The sequence below is a fragment of the Phascolarctos cinereus genome, unplaced genomic scaffold (genome assembly GCF_003287225.1).
Source record: "Phascolarctos cinereus isolate Bilbo 61053 unplaced genomic scaffold, phaCin_HiC Scaffold_8;HRSCAF=390, whole genome shotgun sequence".
NCBI classification, from domain to species: domain Eukaryota; kingdom Metazoa; phylum Chordata; class Mammalia; order Diprotodontia; family Phascolarctidae; genus Phascolarctos; species Phascolarctos cinereus.
Window position 1 is genome coordinate 20,539,686 of NW_027556291.1, and position 21,118 is coordinate 20,560,803.

The following is a 21,118-nucleotide window of genomic DNA, read 5'->3' on the forward strand; positions in this document are numbered from 1 at the left end:
GCCTAACATAGAGGCACATGGATGAATGTAGCCTCCTTTGACTGGCCGTGTAACAGAACAGGCTAACGCTTTAAAGCTCACCCGACTGAGCCTGTCACTCAGTTCCACACTTGCTGTCTCCCAATCTTTCTTCACCTCATCCAGAGGGTTCAGATCCCTGTTCACTCACGGCACAGATTCCATAAACTGAACTCATGAGAGAGGAAGGACTTGTTTCCTCTTTTAGTCCAGCTCAGAGAAATGGGCCTGCAGGCACATGTTTCTGTTCTGTGTTGTTTGTCTTCCTCAACTTCAGGCAATGGCAGCACTCGCCATTGGACTGGCAAGTTCCAGCCATGATGACCTTGGAGCCAGGACTGCAGCCAGACCACCTGGCATGGAGGCCCTGAGAAACCAGGGCACCTGGGCCTCAAACCCAGGCCAAGGTTTGGACTTGGAACCAGGACTGTTCTCTAGCTAAGCCGTGAATCTATCCCTATCCAAAGATTAAGGTGGTGCAAAGGGAGGGGTGGGGAAAGGAATTATGCCTCCTATGTGTTGGGAGAGTATTTTTATATTTGTGATTATACCTTTTGAAGGAAATATTTCCGTGTAAAAGCTAATCTAACCGTTAGTAGCTAAATGGAACAGAGGTGCAAGAAGCCACTCCCTACAAATGAAGGAACAATACTAATGAAGGCTGGAGTCATTTGCAAAGAGTCTGGATACCCTTCAATTCCCTTAAAGGTACCAGATAATCCTGGGGGGTGGGATACAATCTAATATACCTGGCCACAAGCAATAGGTTTCAGGGTGGCTAATGATACATATGTATTGTATTCTCTTATTAGAATGTAAGTCCCTTAATGGAGGGGATGCCCATCAATTGGGGAATGATTGAACAAATTTCGGTATATGATTGTGATGGAATATTATTGTGCTATAAGAAATGATGAGCAGGATGCTTTCAGAAAAACCTGGAAAGACTTATATGAACTGAGGCAAAGTGAAGTAAGCAGAACCAGAAGAACACTGTACATAGCAACATCAATATTATAACAATGATCATCTATGAAAGACTCAGACCCTCCGATCAAGACGGTGATCCAAGACAATTACAAAGGATTCATTATAAAAAATGCTATCCACCTCCAGAGAGAAAAGAGATGATCTCTGACTGCAGATTGAAACACACTTTTCTTACTTCATTTTTCTTGGGTTTTTTTTTTGGGGGGGGGAGTGAATGTTTCATTTTTAAAATTAGTTTATTTATTTGTTTTTAGTTTTCAACATTCATTTCCATAAGATTTTGAGTTCTAAATTTTCTCTTCCTCCCTCTCCTTCCCCCTCCCCAAGATAGCATGCAATCTGATATAGGCTCTACATATATATTCATATTAAACATATTTGCACATTAGTCATGTTGTAAAGAAGGATTAGAACCAATGAGAAGAACCACGAGAAAGAAGAAATATAACAAAAAAAGAGCAAATAGTATGCTTTGGTCTGCATTCAGAGTCAATAGTTCTTTTTCTGGATGTGGATAGCGTTTTCCATCATGAGTCTTTTGGAGTTGTCTTAGATCCTTGCATTGCTGAGAAGAGTTAAGTCTATCATAGTTGATCATCATCGCACAATGTTGCTGTTACTGTGTACAATGTTCTCCTGGTTCTGCTCACTTCACTCAGCATCAGTCCATACAAGTCTTTCCAGGTTTTTCTGAAGTCTGCCTGCTCATCATTTCTTATGGAACAATAGTATTCCATTACATTCATTTACCACAACTTGTTCAGCCATTCCCCAATTGATGGGCCTCCCTTCAATTTCCAATTTTTGGCCACCACACAAAGAGCTGCTATAAATATTTTTGTACATGTGGGTCCTTTTCCCATTTTTTATGATCTGTTTGGGATACAGACCTAGGAGTGGTATTACTGGATCAAAGGGCATGCAGAGTTTTATAGCCCTTTGGGCATAGTTCCAAATTGCTCTCCAGAATGGTTGGATCAGTTCACGTTGTTGAATGTTCTCTTTTGAAATACAGCTAATATGGGGTTGGGGTGGGGGGGAGGAAGAATGTAAGTTCCTTGAGGACAGGCACTGTCTTGTTTTTTATTTTTATATCTCTCCAGTGTTTAATAAATGCTGTTTTATTCATTTATTTCATTTTATCCATTCATTCATATAAGAAGTAGTAGAGTTGGAAGTCAAGCCCAGATTCTCTGAATCCAAATCCAGTGCTCTTTCCATTTTATCATGAGAATGAATTTTATATCCTTTTTTTTTTGTATTTAGTATTTTATTTTTCACAATTATGTGTAAAAACAATTTTTAACATTCATTTAAAGTTTTTGAATTCCAAATTCTCTCCCTCCCTCTCTCCCCATCCCCCCCCCAATTGAGAAGGCAAGCAATTTGATATAGGTTATACATGTGTAGTCATGTAAAACATACTTCCATATTAGTCATATTATAAAAGAAAACAGATTTAAAAAAAAACAAAGAAAAATAAAGGAAGTTAAAAAAAAGGTATGCTTCGATTTGTACTCAGACACCATGAGTTCTTTCTCTGGGGATGGATAACATTTTTCTTCATAGGTCCTTCAGAGTTGTCTTGGATCATTGTATTGCTGAGAATAGCTAAGTCATTCACAGTTGATCATCTTACAATATTGCTGTTACTGTGTACAATGTTCTCCTGGTTCTACTAATTTCATTTTGCATAAAACTTTGTAATCCTCAAAGCATTATACAAATGTGAGTTATTATTATGACTTCTTAAAAACCAAAGGAACCAACCATGAGCAAGTTTCTCCTTTTGATGCCAAAAGGCCCTGAAGCAGAGATCTGAAACAGAAATAACACCATACTTATTCACCAGAAGACATAATAAAAAGAAAGATGTTTAGTAGCACTGACACACTGTGTAAGTAGCAAAGAAAGCTAAAATTCTGGTTTTGTGTCTGGTTTATTACGGCACTGACAATTTCACCCACAAAAGCATCCATCAGAGACATTTGTGCCACGTGGCAATGCATGGCTGCACAAGTCTGGGAGATGCACATATATTAGGAGGCCAAAGGCACCACCACCACCACCACCAAGACTGGCCAGCTGAAGAACATGTACCACTGAACAAAGTGAAACCAAGGAGACTTAAGTTGTTTCAATCATGTTTGATTCTTTGTGACCCCATTGGGCATTGTCTTGGCAAAGAGACTGGAGTGGTTTGCCATTTCCTTCTCCAGCTCATTTTACAGAGAGGAAACTGAGGCAGACAGGGTGAAGTGACTTGCCCAGGGTCACACAGTTAGTAAGTGTCTGAGGCTGGATCTGAACTCATGAAAATGAGTCTTCCTGGTGCCAAGCCCACTGCACAACCTAGTTGCCCTAAGGGCACTGAGGAGAGTGCTTGTTATTTTGTGTGCTGAGAGGAGTACAGTATTTCACTTCTGAGTAGACCTTGAAGGTAGGAAGGATCACCCTACTCACCTGGACTGCGCTTGTCCTAGTACTAGTCCATTGCTCAACCACTGTCAATTAGACTCTCACCAACTTAATATGTTCATCTTCAACAACATTATAATTATCCGGAATGATTTGAATGTGATATCACCTAAATGAGTGGAACTGACTGGGTAATTTGGAAGTAGAGAGATGAGAGGAACCTCAGTGAAGTCTCACAACCCCCTCATTTTATAGATGAGGAAAGGGAGGCCCCAAGAAGTGAAATGATACTCCCAAGGTTAGAAAACAAGTTAATGGCAGAGCTAGTATTCCAACCCATTTCTCTTAATATCCAGACCATTGCTTTGGCCATTATACCACTCATCTCTCTTCTTAAGGGCTATTTTAAGCCTATGATTTCCTGATTGATTTTTTTTTCCATCCAAATTATTTAATTTCTAGCATTTGAAGTAGATTTCTCCTGCTATGCACATTGGAATTCCTATAGATCATTCCCCAATCTCTCTTCTTTCTGGTTATATCTCTGAAGAAAGGGGCTCTTCCTGCCAAAGCCAATTCCTCTGCTTGTGCCTTTGACCCCATCTCTTCCTGTCTCCTCCAGAATTTTGCCCTATCCAGCAAATCTCTCCCTGTCTCTGTCTCTCTCTCTCATTTTGTTTGTCTCCATCTGTCTGTCTCTCTCAATTTACAATTACTGACTCCTCCTCCACAGCCTATAAACAGAATCTCAAAGTTGTAAGAGACCCTAGAAGCCTCCAATTCTAACCCACACCTGAATATGAACTCAACAAGTAATCATCCAACCTTTGCTTGAAAAAAAAATCTGATCAGTTACCAAGCCATGTTGACTCTACCACTACAACTTCTCTCACACTGTCACCATTCTAGTTTTCATCATTTCTCACTTGGGACTATAATCATTTAATTGTTCCCTCTTCCTCTCTCACTTCTCCAATTCATCTTCCACGTAGCTGCCAAAATCATCTTCCTTAGGCACAGATCCGACCATGTCATTCTTTTGCCCCAAAATATTAGTAGCTCCCTATTGTCCCTATGATGAAATATAAAATCTTCAGCTTGGCATTTATGGCACCCCCATTTGGCTCTCCAATAGTTTTCTGAAGTTACTTCACATTAGTCCCCTTCACACACAATATTTCGAGTCCTGGATTTGGAATCAGAGGCCCTAAGTTTAAATCCCCATTCTTGCACTTCTTACTTGTATTATCTGAGCAGGTGTCTGGGCCTCACTCTCTTTCTGTGGAAAATGGTGGAGTTGGACTGGAATGAGCTCTAAGGTCCATTCCAGCTCGAAATTGATGATCCTATGTTTCTACCCCAGGAAAATGTAAGCTCCTTCAGGGAAGGAGCTGGGTTATTTTTATCTTTGCATTCCCAGCAGTGTGCACTGCACCTTGCATACAGTAGGTGCTTAATAAATGTTTGTTGAATGAAATTGCATAGGTATATTATGCCCAAGGATTAGATAAAATCCCACAAAAATCCGAAGTTGCTCTATCTTTCCACTCTTATCAAAAGCGTAAGAAATTCTTCTACATAAAAGGTCTGAGAAGCAAAATATTGAGTTTGCTGATGGAATTAATTATTGTAGGACACAAACATCAAAACAACAAGTAACAGGAAGGATGAATTTTACAACTTTCTAACACTGTTCCTGGGTAGCAGCAGGCTCCTTTCCAATGAGGGCACGAAGATTTCTAAAAACTAACTAATCCTTTGTGATTTTTCAGTAATGCTAACTAGAGTCATTGTTACTTAAAACTTATTAAAGACCTACTTTGTTTTTCTAAGGAAGAGGAATATCATTAGATATGAATTCTTTTTCCTTTTTGTTGCAGAGTGTAAACTGTGGCGATAATAAAAGAGAAGAAAACAAATGTATTTATTGAATGATGGAATGCAAATAAGTATTTTACACTTAATCTTTTTCTATGTCGTTCTTGAATTTGGTTAGGTAATTCTAATTGACTGGATGTTAGTTCAATAAAATGTAGGGAAAGTTTGCAATCAGGCCACACTGAATGTACAGTTTAATTATGTTGGTATGTGCTTCTATTTGTTTCTAATGCAGAAGATCCATTGGTAAAATGAATGCCCATTTTGTGGTCTGTTATGCAGAAAATGTTTAATCCAGTGTTTGATTTGCTCTGTTAAATCTTCTTTATTGAATGTGTTTATTCATCCGTGCAGAATTAGGTATGCTGCTTTCTGTTTCTATGACATTACAATTAAATAGCTAAAGAGAGAGACAGAGAAAAAAAAACACATAGCAGGACATTCTGCAAAGGTTTGTGACATTCTCACAAAAATCATTTATGTTGTCTTTTCTATTTTTACTTTTTGAAAGTCTATGGAAAGGTGCTTAGAAATATTTCTGCCTTGAAGACATTGACATATACAATAGAAAGTATGAATAATCATTTTTTTACTTAAGACACATTTCTGGTCTAGTGGCTAAATGATGGCTGCCAAGAAATTGAGCATTTTAGAATTGAAAGTAACAGGATCTCAGAGAATCAGAATTTTACACAACAAAATGTGTTAGAGCTGGAACAATATTTATGCCCTTTTGCAAAGGGAAAACTCTATCTCAGCTTTAAGGCTGTCTGAGAAGTATGTCTGCATTCAAGATTACTTGCTTTATTTGATTCCTCTAAAAAAAAATCTAATTTCTTCCATTGTGGGTTGTGTTCTTTTCACAAGAATTCTTGTGCCATTGAATTTTACCTCTACTAAGAGTATAAGGTTTGAGACGGAATCTGGTTCAAATTAGGCTTTTATCTACCAGTTGTAGTTTTATATTTAAAATGTTATTTTCTTGGTGAATCTGGAATTTGCAATAAGGTATTAACGAGATGTTTTCTGAATTGCTCTTCCTTATACTTTATGGTACTGAATTAACTACCATGTTGCTTTCTCCGTTGTCCTGTCCATTTGGAGGGCATGCTACAGTTTCCAAAATACTTTTTCCCACATTATCTCATTTGAGCCCTACAGCAACCCTGTGAGGGTAGGGCAGGACCAGTGTTATCATCATTTAACAGATGAGGAAACAGAGGCTCGGAGAGAATGAGTGACTTGGCCAGGGTCATACAACTAATGAGTGGGTGCCCGAGCCAAATGTTCTGATTGTGGCCCTTGCTCTTTCCACTACAGCATGTGACCTTTTTTCAGATCATAGGAGCAAAGAAATTCAACAGGCAAAATGGCACTACTCTTCGGTTTCTATGCCACTAGAGAGAGGTGAAATTGCTTGCTGAATAGAGATGATAGTCTTGGGTTCAGGAAGACCTGGATTCAAGTCCCATCTCTGATACGTCTTGGTAAGTCACTTTAGTTCTCAGATTTACCCTATAACACTGTAAGTCACAGATGAATTACTGATCTGTATCACTGGAGGAAGATTCCACACTGGGAGTTCCCCCCACACCAATGAAATTATAAGTATAGACCAAAGTACTAGAATATCTACAACTTATGGGTTGGTGGGTTGAACATAGTACTAAATTGGCACCATGGTAACGAATTCAGTCCGTGTATTGGCCAAGTTAGCTCTGTGACTATGGGTTTGTGGACTGCACCACTACCCTTAGCCAGTAATCTCACAAATGTGAGCTCCTGGTCATAGAAGAGAGTGGGCAGGAGAGAGGAAGGGAAACATCAGAGCAAATCCATGATGATTACCACAGGAAAAACCCAGCATCTATGGTCCACTGGTGGTAGGTCAATAATGATATAAGAATTCTCTCTCTGACACTGCTGAAAATAAACATTCTTAAGAATGTGGATGGTTCTCCTCTATGAGATTAAAGATGCACCAGGAACCTCAAAGGCTAGAAATGCACTTCTGACCTCTTCAGTAATTCATTACAGATCATCCATGAGCTTATCTAAACTCTCGATCTTTGTTGGAATTGTTGTGGGAGGAAGTTGTACTACTTCCTCTTACTCCACTATCTTTGCTGATGTCTCATCAAATTGTATTTCGAAATGACTACAACGCTACCTATCACTTTTAGAACCACTGAAAGGAAAATCTGAGTAAAGATGCTTCTGACATACTATAATGTATTCTTACAAATTAGAACGAGCTGTTTACCAATTCAGTTCACTCCATCTATAAAATGGGCACATTCCCATGTGTCCTGTGGAGTGGTTGTGTATCCGAAAAATAAGAGTAGTGATGATTAGAGCCAGGAGGGGCAAGAATGGCTTCCTTCTGGAAAGAGGTAGTATCTGAGCCAGGTCTTGAAAAAAGAGGAGGAGATGCTCATAGGAAGGGGGAGAGGGCAGGCAGGATGAGACTGGGAAACAGTCAGGAAGAGTCCAATCAGGCCGGAACAGAGAGGTTGTGAAAATGTCCAGCATGTAATAAGGTCATAAAAGTAGGTTGGAGGCACATTGTAGAGGGCTTGAAATGGCCAGCCAATGAGTTAGAATGTGGTTTGATAAGCAAGAGGAGGTCAAAGAAGACTTTTGAGCAGGGGAGTGATACGATCAGACCTGCGAATTTAGAGTACTCTGGTAACCATGTGAAAGATGCATTGGAGCCAGGAGACACTGGAGGCAGGGAGCCTAGCTACAAGGTAGTTTAAAGATAGTTGAAGAACAGTTAAACTAGAAGAAAGATGATGATGATGACAACATGGACGGTGGTAGTGGCAGTAGAAAGGAGGGGGCATATTTGAAAGAGATTGCAGAGGTAGAAATCAGGTGAATTCAGGACTGGTTGAATGGTTGAACACGGAGTAGCCATTAATGATTCAATATCTGTTTGGAAGGAAGTCTTTAGTGGAGTGTCCCCAGGTATTGCTGCCTGGTCCTATGATGTTTTAACAAATAGTTTTATAAGTGGCTTGGATAAAGGTATAGATGGTGTGCTTATCAAATTGCAAATGTTACAAAGCTGGATGGAATAGCTAACACACTGGATGACAGAAACATAATCTCAAGTGATCTTGACAGGCTAGAACAGGGGTGGGGAACCTGTGGCCTCGAGACCCCACATGGCCCCCTAGGTCCTCAAGTGCAGCCCTTTGACTGAATCTAAACTTTATGGAACAAATCCCCTTAAAAAAAGTATTTGTTGTGTGAAGTTTGGATTCAGTCAAAGGGCCGCTCTTGAGGACCTAGAGGGCCACATGGGGCCTCGAGGCCACAGACTAGAATAAGATGAAATCCAATAAGGATAAATGGCAGCTAGGTGGCACAGTGGATAGAGCAACTAGGCTTGGCATCCTCTTTTTGAGTTCAAATCTGGCCTCAGACACTTCCTAGCTGTGTGACCCCTGGGCAAATAACTTAACCCCTGTTTGCCTCAGTTTCCTCATCTGTAAAATGAGCCAGAGAAGGAAATGCCAAACCACTCCAGGATCTTTGCCAAGAAAATCTCAAATGGCATCACGAAGAGTCAGATGTGACTGAAAATGGCCAAGCTGAACAAAAATATTCCACTTGGGTTCAAAAAATCAAGTGCACAAGTACAAGCAGTTTACCTGAAGAAATTTTAGGAGCTTCAATGGGAGTACAAGCTCAGTCTGAGCCAATGCTGTGATATGGTGACCCCAAAAGCAAATGAAATCTTGGGCTGCATTAAGATAGATAATAGCGTCTACGATTTGGGAGATTACAGTCTTACTGTGCAGAGTACATCATGCAAAATGCCAGGCTGGATGAATCAAAAGCCAGAATTAAGGTTACCAGGAGAAATATCAACGATCTCAGATGTGCAGATGAGACTATTCTGATGGCAGAAAGTGAAGAGGAATTAAGAAGCCTTTTGATGAGGGTGAAAGAGGAAAGTGTACAAGCTGGCTTGAAGCTTCACATCAAAAAACACTAGGATCTTAGCAACTAGTTCCATCACTTCCTGGCAAAAAGAGGGAGAAGAAATGGAGGCAGTGTCAGATTTTATATTCTTGGGCTCAAAGATCATTGCAGATGGAGACTACAGCCATGAAATTAAAAGATGCTTGCTCCTTGGAAGGAAAGCTATGGCAAATCTGGACAGCAGGCAGACTAAATAGCAGAGATATCACCTTGTCAACAAAAGTCTGTGTGGTCAAAGGTATGGTTTTTCCAGCAGCAATGTATGGCTGTGAGAGTTGGACTATAAGGAAAGCTGAGTGCTGCAGAACTGACACTTTTGAACTGTGGTTCTGGAGAAGACTTTTGGATTCAGGCTATTCACTGGAAGATCAAATACTGAAGCTGAAGCTTAAATATTTTGGCCACATTATAAGAAGGTGGGACTCATTGGAAAAGTCTCTGATGTCGGAAAAGATTGAAGGCAAAAGGAAAAAGGGATGGCAGAGGATGAGATGGATAGATGGTGTCATGGAAACAATGAACATGAGCTTGGACAGATTTCAAGAGATAGTGGAGGATAGAAGGGCCTAGTGTGCTGTGGTCCGTGGGGTCATGAAGAGTTAGACGTGACTGAACAACAACAAAAACAATCTTACTGTATTCTTCCATGGTCAGACTACATCTAGAGCATTGTGTTCCATTCTGGAACCATGTTTTAGGAAGAAAGAAGATATCCAGAGGAGCACAAACAGGATGTTGGAGACTGTTGAGATAACTGCATCATAAGGCTCAGTTGAAGGAACTGAAGATGTTCAGGCTGGAGAAGGGAAGACTTGGGGGAGACATGATGAATAAATAAATGAATCAAAAAGCATTTATTAATCACCTAGTCTGTGCCAAGCACTAAGTTAAGTGCTGAGGACACAAATAGAAAAAACAAGGCCATCTTTCCTCTCTAGGAGCTCATACTCTATTTAGGGGACTCAATACACAAAAAGAAGTTAAGTTACAAGGAAGATGGAAAGGCCTGCTCCCAAGGGTGCAGTGGTGGTGGGAAGGAGGGAGGAGGAAGCAGATGTCAAAGCCCATGAGTTCTCAGGTTAGTTAAGTCAGTAGATTAGATGACAGTGCCAGGCATGGACTGATCAATGAGGTGGGACAGATGGTAAGTCCAGGAGGCAGTAGATAGGGAGGCAGTGGCCAGGTATATGATAAGGCCTGGTAGTCCTCCATCTCTCTAGGAGGAAAAGAGTTGGTGACCCCTATATCATCCAATCCTTGTGAGCAACAAAGCAATCTAGATGAGTTTGGGGTATGCATAAGACAGGAAGGCAAGAAGCAAGGTAGCCCACCTTTAAGCAAAGATCAGATGACTTCTTATCGGGTATCTTTTATATTGAGGGGAAACTTATTCATCTACAGGTTGAATGAAATGACTCCAATGTCCTTACCAACTGCTAGTTGTCTATACCTGCCATATCTTGTGCTTGTAAAGCAGGTTTTTAGAACCCAAATTTAAGACTTTACATTTATCCTGATCAATTTTATCTTATTAGAGTCAACCCAATATTTCTGCTTATTAAGCTCTTTTTGCATCCTGATTCTGTCATCCAGTACGTTAGCTAGGCTTCCTGGTTTCATGTCATCTGCTGATCTGACAAACTCGCCATCTTTCCCTTTATGCAAGTCATTGAAAAAAAATGTTAAACATCACAAGGCCAAGCACTGACCTCTGGGACACTCTGCTATAGACCCCACAAGGAGTTGGGAGTGAGTAGTTCATGAGGAAGTAGAGGCAGCAAGCATAAACCACCTTTTATAAAAATTTGGCAGTGCAAGTAAAGAGACAGATGGAAGGATAGCTCAAGGGGTTAATAGGGAAGATTTATTTAGGAAAGGGGACATGTGAACATGTTTATAGGCAGAGGGGAAGCAGCCAATTTCCTCCCGTTCATAATTGTAGGAAATGTTATAACAGTTGTTTTCTGCAGGCTTCATATGCTTTCTTACTACATGTGAGACCTCTTCTTGGTGGGTTTTTTTTTTTTTTGGTTTAGGCCTGTGATTTCATCCACACTGGGAACTCCCAGTGTAGGAACTTCCTCCACTTGATGAAAGTCAGCTAATGGTCTGTAACTCATGGCACTGGAGAATTCCTTAAGGCATTAGAGGTGAAGAGATTTGCCCATGGCTTCATAGCTAGTATATAACAGAGGTAGGATCTGAACTCTGACCTCTTGACTTCAAGGCTGACTTTGTAGCCACTGTCCCCATATTGCTTTTTTGGGCCTAAATCTACAACCTACACAAAAGACCTTGAAGGTGAATGAACTTCCTGAGTTCAACTTAGACATTTGAAAAAGCGTGTTATTTTTGCATCTGTAGGAAATTATTTTGTATATAGCTAGTGACCCCATGATTTAACAATACTGGCAACTCACATTCAAAATCCCACAGTTTTGTGGCTGATCCAAAGCAAATATTTTAGTTCTTGAAAAATAGGTTGTTAGAATAGGAAAAGGGGCAGTCAAGAGCTCTGCTTTGCCTTATGTTCTCTTGACATCATTCTCCACCTTGTGTACTTTTATTCACTGTGAATCTGAGGAACACAAGCTTGGAAGGTGGCTTGAGGTTCTGCCCAGTATGTGGGCTTTGTTTTAACAATCAGAACAATGTTATCCCCAGAGACAGTGTGAATCATACAAATATCAAGTTTAGAGATAGGACAGCTAAGCTCTGTATCAATTTGAGAAGTCATGCTGTCCAGTCCCTCAATTCTGAATTGAGGCCAAAGGCATGCTGGGAAATTAGACAACATTCCAGGTCTTCCAGGTCTTTACAGCACAGCTTCATTTGTTGGAAGTGTTCTGAACTCTCAGAACATCAGATTACAGCTATATCCCAAAGTACAAAAATGCATTACAAAGCCAAGGAGAAATTATGTTGGATGATCTTTGTCACTGCGCCCTTCTAGCAGAACAGGTCATTATTTGCTTAAATTCAACAATCAACAAGTATTTATTATGCACCCATTACGTGCCAGGCACTGGGCTAGGCATAAGTACCAAGACTGAAACAATCTCTTCTCTCCAAAAGGGAGACAATAAGTACGTGTAGAAATATATATAGCACACACAAAAATGAACAAATAGAAATACATACAAAGGAGCTGAATACATGGTAGTTAGACCTTCCTAACTGATTCACTATCTTAGTCACCACAGAGGCATTTCCAATCCTTTTCTTCCCTCCTCAAGCTTCCCATAGCTCCCTTTCCCAAACTGTCTCAGCTGAGAACCTTGGTTCATTTTTCCCAGAAAATTTTTTTAAGAATTTATTTTTAGTTTTCAACATTCACTTCCATAAGATTTTGAGTTTTATATTTTCTCCCCCTTCCTCTCCTCTCCCTCTCTAAGATGGCATGCAATCTGATATAGGCTCTACATACATTCATATTAAACATGTTTTCACATTAGTCATGATGTAAAGAAGAATTTGAACTAATAGGAGGAACCACGAGAAAGAAGAAACAAAATACAACAACAACAAAAAAATTAGAGATATCAAATAATGTGCTTCGATCTACATTCAGACTCCATAGCTCCTTTTCTGGATGTGGACAGCATTTTCCATCATAAGACCAGTGGAGGTGTCTTAGATTCTTGTATTGCTGAGAAGGGCTAAGTCTATCAAAGTTAGTCATCGCACAACGTGGTTATTACTATGTACGATGTTCTCCTGGTTCTGCTCACTTCACTCAGCATCAGACCATACAAGTCCTTCCAGGTTTTTCTGAAGTCAGCCTGTTCATCATTTCTTATACCACAATATTCCATTACATTCATTTACCACAGCTTGTTCAGCCATTCTCCAATTGATGGGCATCCCCACAATTTCTAATTCTTTGCCACCACAAGAAGAGCTGCTATAAATATTTTTGTATATGTGGGTCCTTTCCTCAAAAAAAAAAAATTGAATCCATTTGTCAAGAGCTCCCTCTTCTCCCATCTTTTTTATCTCGTGTCACTCAGATCTCTTGTCCCATTTTCTTCCTTCACCCATCTCTAGAAGTGGCTTTTCATGCTAAGCAAAACCCCACTGCCTGCATCCTTGATCCCATTCCATCCAGTCTTCTTCAGGAAATTGCATCCTTTATCATCTTCATTCTCTCCTTATCTACTGGCTCATTCCGTGCTCCCTACAAAACATGACAATCTCTCTCCCATGCTTAAAAACAAAAACAAAACCCAACAATAACAACAACAACCACCTCACTATTATCCTACCATCCCTGCTAGCTATCTTCCTCTATCTCTTTTTTCCTTTCTCAGGTTAATTTCTTGACAATGCCATCTACAATGGGTACCTCCACCTCCTCTCTTCTCACTTGATACTAAACTCTGTGCAACCTAGTTTCTGATGTCATCATTCAATTCAAACTGCTCTCTCCAAAGTCACCAAAAGTTTCTTAATTTGCCAAGTCTAATGTTTTTTTCTTGATCTTCATTCTCCTTGACCTTTCTTTGGCCTTTGACACTATTGATCACCCTTTCCTTTTGGATATCTCTTCCTCTCTAGGTTTTTGAGACAGCAAGATGGCATAGTAATTAAAGTGTTGGACTTGGAGTCGGGAAGACCCCAGTCCACATCTGAGCTCAGACACGTACAAGATGTGTGACTCTGGGCAAAATCACTTAACCTTCCTCTGCCTCAGTGTCCTCAAATATAAAATGGGGATAGTAAAAGTATCTAACCCCTAGGGTTGTTGTGAGGATCAGAAGACATATTTGTAATGTGTTTAATCACTGTGAATAGCACGTAGTAGGCACTTAATAAATTCTTGTTCCCTTCCTTCCTTTTGAGATACTGCTCTCTTCTGGTTCTCCTGCTATCTGTATGATCACTGTTTCTCAGTCTCTTTTGCTGGATCTTTGTCTAGGTCATGTCCTTTCTAAGTATCTATCCTGGGACCTCTTCTCCTTCCATTTGAGGAGTTTTTAACTGTGTGTGTGTGTGTGTGTGTGTGTGTGTGTGTGTGTGTGTGTGTGTGATGGACTCCTTTGGCTGTCTGTGAGAACCTTTTCAGAATGATTTTTAAAAAAATCATAATTGAAGGAAATGCTGAGTTGCAGACAGAGTTAAGTGAAAATAAAGACATATAGTTATCACTTCCACATTGTGGGGGTTAGGGATGTGGTGCCCCCATGATCTGGAAAATTTGTGTAAAAATTTTTGGCCCTCTCTTCATACCAAAGAAGAAGTCTGAGTTTTTTTTTGTTTAGGTTGCACAAATAATTTCAAGGACTGGCAAAAAAAAGTGTCGTGGTTTTTTTTTCCATGTTCACTTTCGCTGGTTTTTCATGTCACTGAGCTATAGGATAAATGTTAAGTAACTTAGAGGCAGCCCTTGCAATGCCTCTGAATGCTCTATTAGCTGGCTAGCAGTATGGCTCTTCATCAGAGACAGTAGCTTTAGTAAGGCCATCTGACCTCAATCAAAGCAATCACCCAGTGGTACTTTGGCTCAGTGGTGCAGCTAGTGCTATTCATGGAGGCAAATCTCTGCTTCTCATTCATTTTGTAGCAATTCACAGAGCCTTTCTTTTTTTCCGCAAACAAGATGACTGTTACCAACCTATCTTACCAGATTGTTTTCTGGGACTGCCAGTACAAATGAAGGCATGCCAAATAATACATTCATGGGAAACTGGCTTGATTGATGGAGCAGGAGGAGGAAGCACACTTTGTTCTGGATTCAAGTAGAATGGGGAATAGGGTGTAGGAATGTTCATGTGGGAACTGGAGGGTTAAGGCCAAGATGAATGTACAGGAGTTCTGGGGAAGTGGAGAAGTTGTTCTCCAGTAATGTGACAGACTCCTTGTTATCGCCTCTGGGATTCTCTATTTTAGGGGTAATGTAGCATGAGCAGACAGAGGTCTAGACTCAGAAGTCAGGCAGACTTGGGATTTAATTCCTCTCCTAGTTCAGTGACTGTGGCAAATCTCTTAACCTTCCTTAGTCCATTTCCTCACTTTAGATTCATTTCTGCTTCAGACACTTAGCAGCTGTATACTTTCTGGGAAGTCACTTAACCTAACTGAGCTTCAGTTTCCCCATCTGCTGAATCTGGAGTCAGGAAGACTTGTTCGAAATCCACTTTAGATATTCATTAGCTGTGTAACCATGAGTAAATCACTTAATCTCTCAAATCCAGTTTCCTCATCTATAAAATGGATTTATAATGCTTCAGGGCTTGGCACACCCAATCATTTGCAAAGATCACATCAATTTACAATCCATTTTCTCCACTATGGATTCTGTACACCAGGGATGGCACCAACTCACCATATGTTTGTCAAACCCATATTTTTTGATTTTCAGATTCTTCTGCATCACAATACCAACCAGACCTAAGTCTGGAGAATTAAAATCTGAGGTACTTGGTAGTGGAAAAAGACATTACCCAGGGGCTGGCCTAGATTCTAGTCTCTGCTCTGTTACTCAGTTTCCTCATCTGTAAGAAAAAAAAAGGAGAGGTGTATGATCAAGGAGGTTGCTTGCAGGCTACCCTCTAACACTCTCTTATTACCTGCTAAATATATTGTAATCACTATTGGACCTTGCCTTTGCTCAGTATTCCTTCCAGGCATAGTGCAGAGCTACTATACAAATACAATCTTTTCCCACTACATCATATTATGATTTTGGTATATTTAAGCAACAGTCCTACATTAATATTATCTCCTGCGGTTTTCACAGCCACCCTGGGAGACAGGTGCTGTTATTATTACCATTTTACAGTTGGAGAAAGTAAAGCAAACAGAGGTTAAGTGATTTACCCAGGGTCACACGGCTAGCCAGAGTCTGAGGCTGAATCTGAACTTCGTTCTTCCTGTTTCGAGGTCCACCGCGCTCTCCAATGCACCACCTAGCTCCATGGCTTGCAGCGACGAAGAGCTGGGTTCAAATATTGTCTCCCCACACACCAGCTCGTCTTCGTTCCAACCAGGAACTACAGCCCCCAGAATGCATTGCGCTCCCGGCTCCGGCTGCGGACGAAGACTCGAGAGCCATTTCCGGCAGGTCCCGTCACGTGACTCTTCCCCTCTCAAGATGGCAGACAAAGTCCCTTCGGAGTTCGATGTGGTGGTGATAGGGACCGGTACGTAAGGCTTCAGGACTTGACCTCGGGCGGGCCGTGACTTCTGGACGGGCGGCGGGCCTTGGTGCCCGGGCAGGGTGTTCGGGGCTCCTCCGGGGCTGCCCGTGTCGGCGCCAGTCCTTGGCGCTCCGAGGCAGGGCTGGGTTAACTGCACTGTGAGCCCAGCTCGAGTCGGAAGTCCGAACCCGGGATGGTGTCATTCCGGACTCCGGTGGGGGGTGCTGGGGCGTCGGGGCTGGCCTGGGCTAGAGGGCTCTTTTGAGAGGATCTTCTAGGGCTCCTCTCGTAGGCTGCCTTCCAAATGACCTTGCCCACTGTTTCTGGCTCTCTCGCCACTCCTGAAATTCTCAGGTACTCGATTCCTCTAAGCAGGAGCTCAAGAGCTGCTTTGTGCTGCCGCAAATTGCCAACTGCGGGGGCTAGGGAGCCGTTCGGGCTTCGGTGCCTGTTGGAGGCGAAATGCCGGGGTCCGGAGTGAGGAGTAAACGGGGTGGTTGTAGACAATCCCGGCCTTTTTACTTGAGGGTCACTTTTCCTTCTGTCCCAGAATAGTAACTACAAGAAAACATTTTACTTTCCCGCCGGCCTGCCCACTGCCAAATTTTCTGAGAAGAAGTTTGAGTGATGGGCAGTCCTGAACTCTGATTTGTCTGCCTTAACTTGGTGTTATATTATTTCACGCATCACGTGGGATGCTCGTTGAGGAAGAGAATGCAGAACTTTTGTTGTGGCAGGGGACAACTGATGCTTTCTTTCCTTTAAAAATACAAGTGTGTTAATTTTGTCATAGGACCTATGAATGGTCTGCTGGATGGGACTACCCCATGCCCAAGATGCCTAGAAACTCCTGGGACGCTTCATTTTCCTTGATTCTGGCCATTTTGCAAATCTTTCACAGGTTAGTGGCCAACAACCAGCAGTAGTCACGATATTTTAAGAGTTGGAGTGAATGAAGGTTTCAAATCCCGCATTTCTTTAAGAAGAAAACTTTGTTACTGCAGTTATACATAACTGGAAAGGCATATCTCGCCAGTGAATAGATGTTAGATGCAAGCAAAGTATAATTGCTTTTCATTTTGGAGAGGATGAAGAAAAGGGATAAAAAAAAAAAAAAAGGAAACTCTTCTAAAATTCCCCTTTCATTCTGGCTAGTCCAGGGGTGGGGAACCTGTGGCCTCTGGGCCATCAGGTGCTGTCCTTTGACTGAATCCAAACTTCACAGCACAAATCCCCTTAATAAAAGGATTTGTTCTGTAAAACTGGGACTCAGTCAAAAGGTGGTACCCAAGGACTAGACTAGGCCTTAGTCTGTCCTGAAAAATGAAAACAAATCCAATTTAGTGCGCGGTATTATTTCTTTTTAAAATCTCAATACTCAAGATTTTAGTGGATTTTTTTTTAAGTTACTGAAATCATTATGAGATTTTTGTTCACTTGTTTCAGGTTAACACCTTCGACTCACTAATTCTTGTAATTAGCTAATGCTAATTCTTGGAATAAACATTTTGTGTAATGATGTAATTGAAAGTGTGGAACTTATCCTGTGTTGAATCTGTGGTAATTGAACTCTGGTGGTGAGAAAGTGCCATAATTGATATGAAACACTACTGCCAGAAGAGTCTGGTGTAATGAGAAAATGCTATTCCTGCATGTATGAGAAGAACTTATTTGACATACTTTTAAATTCCACATACAGCCATGCATTTTAAGGTTTCTCTTAATAATACAGATTTAGATTCTATTAGGGACACTGATTTCTTTTAGGCTGTAGGAATTTGCTATTTATTAGATGCTACAGAAGTAGCATTGGTCAAAAAGAGCTCAAATGAGCACTAGTAAAGTGGGGCTTACATGTTAATATTTAAAAGTAAAGTTAGGTTTGTAATTTAATTGGAATGATTTGACTTTATTTTGAATATAACACTTATGAAAGAACTTTCTGGAATTAATTTTCCATTACTGAGTGCATTAGTTGAGTGAATCATAGAAAAAGCAGCATTTTTATTTAACACATTAATCATGAACATAGCAGAAGCTTAGCAAAATGTACTGAGATGCAATATTTCTTTTAGGAAATTTAGTTTGTTAAAATGTCATCAAGAAACCATTTACCATTATCAAATAAAGTCATCTGTGAGTCTTCTTTTAAACCCTGTTGACCTTGGTTAATTTTTGTTGGGCCGTGTTAGAGGGAGAGAGTTTTCTTTGGAAATTATGTTTTTAAAACTGAAACAGTTCTGTGTGTATCCTTTTAAATTAAATCCATTCCCCTTTCTTCACAAAAATGTAGCTAGTGCATTGAGCCTTCAAGTGGAAGCTAATGAAATAATATTTAAGTAGAGATAAAATAGAGGGGACAGTGAGAACATAAAAGGAAGCAGCCACTTTGCTCATTAAGAAGAAAAGGGTTTTCCGACTTCAAGGTACTCATGGAGAGAAGAGGGCCTTGGAAATCTCTTCTGTGGTTTTTTTACCAATAATGGAGCTTCTGTTCCTAAGTGGCCACCTTTTTCTTTTACTTCCCCTTCATGTTAATGCACATTTTGTTTGGTGGGGTATTGGAAGGAATCCTGGGTTAGAGGTCAGACATACAGGTACCGTTTTGGCTGATCTAGCATTCTCAGCTATGTAGAACACAGTTCCGAACTCAAAAGATAAATAAGAAGGGCCTTGGAGCAGCCTGAAGAGATTCATTTACTCAATAAATAAGTGTCTCACTTTCCCTGAAACTCTACCTTAATGCTTCTTTATGGCATGGAAAGTCTCAAAGACGATGACAGTTCAACTCCAGGCTTTGACAGGGATCTACCAAGGTGGAAAGGCTTGGAGTACAAGACAGATGACAGACCATATATCTGTTATCCAAAGACCAGTTTAACTAATTTCTGAGAGGCTGCACATCATGTTGATAAAATTTTCAGTCATTTTGAAGGGCGATACAAAGACCATCTCCTAAGTCACAGAGGGACTGTGATCTTCGTTGTTCCAGGGATTACACGTAGCAACAAAACCGCTGGTATGGAGATCCAGAGAGATGGCAGAGGCTTTGCTGGCGAGCAGCTTCAAACGAATGCTGAAAATGACAGGTAGAAGTGCGATGCAAAGGTGAGAGAAGTGTAGAGATAGATAGGAGGAGAGCACATTCTGCTCCTCATGAGTTCAAGTTACACATTCTACACAAACTACTTCCCTGGATACTAGACAAAACAAAACTTTTGGATGTGATTGTTAAATCAGTCTGTGATCTTTGATAAATGATGGTAAATGAAGAGATACAAATGCTGTCCAAGTTTTTAAAAAAGAAGAGAAAAAAGAGGAGTCTGCAGCTGTGGACCTGTTGGCTTGACTTAGGTTTCTGACGAAATCCTAGAACACATTAAAGGAATTGTTAGTGAACATCTTAGGGAGTCAGAGTGGCTTCCTCAAGAACAGGGTATTCCCAATTAACCTCAAGGTAATTAGATCAGTAGATGAAGGGAAATACTGTAGATATTTTTCCAGATTTTAGCCACATCTTTCATGCTGTTTTGGACAGAATGGAATGATATGGGCTGGATGTTAATATAGCAAAGTGTACTGAGAACTGATTCAGTGGCCATGCGCAAGGTTTGCTAGTCAGTTACAAGGTGGTTTCCAGTAGAGTGCCCCAGGGGTTTGTCTTTGGCCCTCTGCTTTTCTGACAATCCCAAAGCCTCTGAGATCCACAAGATTCACTGGTGGCAGGCTGCCTCTGTTCTTGACATATTCTCTCCTTTTGCCTTTTCTAGAAAGCTTTCTAGGTTTGCTATGTTAATCACAAGTGTCTCTGAGCCTATGATATCCGAGCTGGGGAGTCCATCAGATTTGTAGTTAGAGGGCTTGAGTTTGAATCCTAGTTCTACCGCTCTTACTTTGGGCAATAATAAAACTCACATTTATATTTCTCTTTAAGTACTTGATATTCATTATCTCGTCACTTAACCTTTCCAGAACTCATTTTCATCATCTATGACATGGGGAGGTTGGACTATGTGACCTTTAAGGTCCCTTCACTTTCCCATTCTATAATTCTAAGATCCTGTGACCCCTCCTTGTAAAATCCAGAATTGCTTTGGTATGTGGAAGAGAGGAAGAACTCAGCCATCCCACACATCGACTAGGAAGAGAAGAAGAAAGCTTGGTGGCAACTTCACGAAAACATCATCAGTGACTGCATCCCTTTCACTCCCCACACACTTAATTCTTCCTGCTGTGGCCCCTGAAGACCATCACATTAGGTTCTGGCCACTGAGATCTAGATATATCCTTTGCCCTGGAGCCCCTACCACCCTACCCCACCCCCTTGCCCAGTGTTTCTCCAAGCCTCTGACCCAGGGTGTTTGGCTTAAGGCCTTGGGCCTTCATTTGTGTGTTAAAAAATGTGCCATAATAAAGGCCTGTTGCTTTACTGGCCTGTCTGACTCTTTTGTGAAAAACTGCAAGTCCTAAAACTTTTGGAAGGGATGGGGACTACTGTTTATAAGGGTTATCAATGATTTGAATAAAGGGATAGGTGGCATGCTTATCAGATAGGTAATGACAAAGCCAGAGAGGACTAGTTAACACGTTAGTTGGCAATTAGGATATGAAAATATCCTGACAGGCTCTTAGAACATTGGAATGAATCTAATGAGGTGAATCTGAAGAGGGTTAAATGTCTT

The 21,118-nt window shown here is 40.8% G+C and overlaps 1 protein-coding gene and 1 long non-coding RNA gene across 2 annotated transcripts in view; one reads left to right on the forward strand and one right to left on the reverse strand.

The window, feature by feature from the left end:
• Positions 1–1,346: 1,346 nt before the first annotated feature.
• On the reverse strand, positions 1,347–16,399 carry LOC110193037 (uncharacterized). The gene is made up of 3 exons (XR_002320354.2): positions 16,117–16,399; positions 15,741–15,791; positions 1,347–2,826 (listed from the first exon to the last, which is right to left on the reverse strand). It is a non-coding gene; the product is annotated as an uncharacterized LOC110193037 (long non-coding RNA).
• CHM (CHM Rab escort protein) overlaps positions 16,360–21,118 on the forward strand; it is a 179,623-nt gene continuing 174,864 nt past the window's right edge. The window contains 1 exon segment of the mRNA XM_020964591.2: positions 16,360–16,439. Coding sequence (XP_020820250.2) covers positions 16,391–16,439 — 49 coding nt within the window. The 5' untranslated portion in view covers positions 16,360–16,390.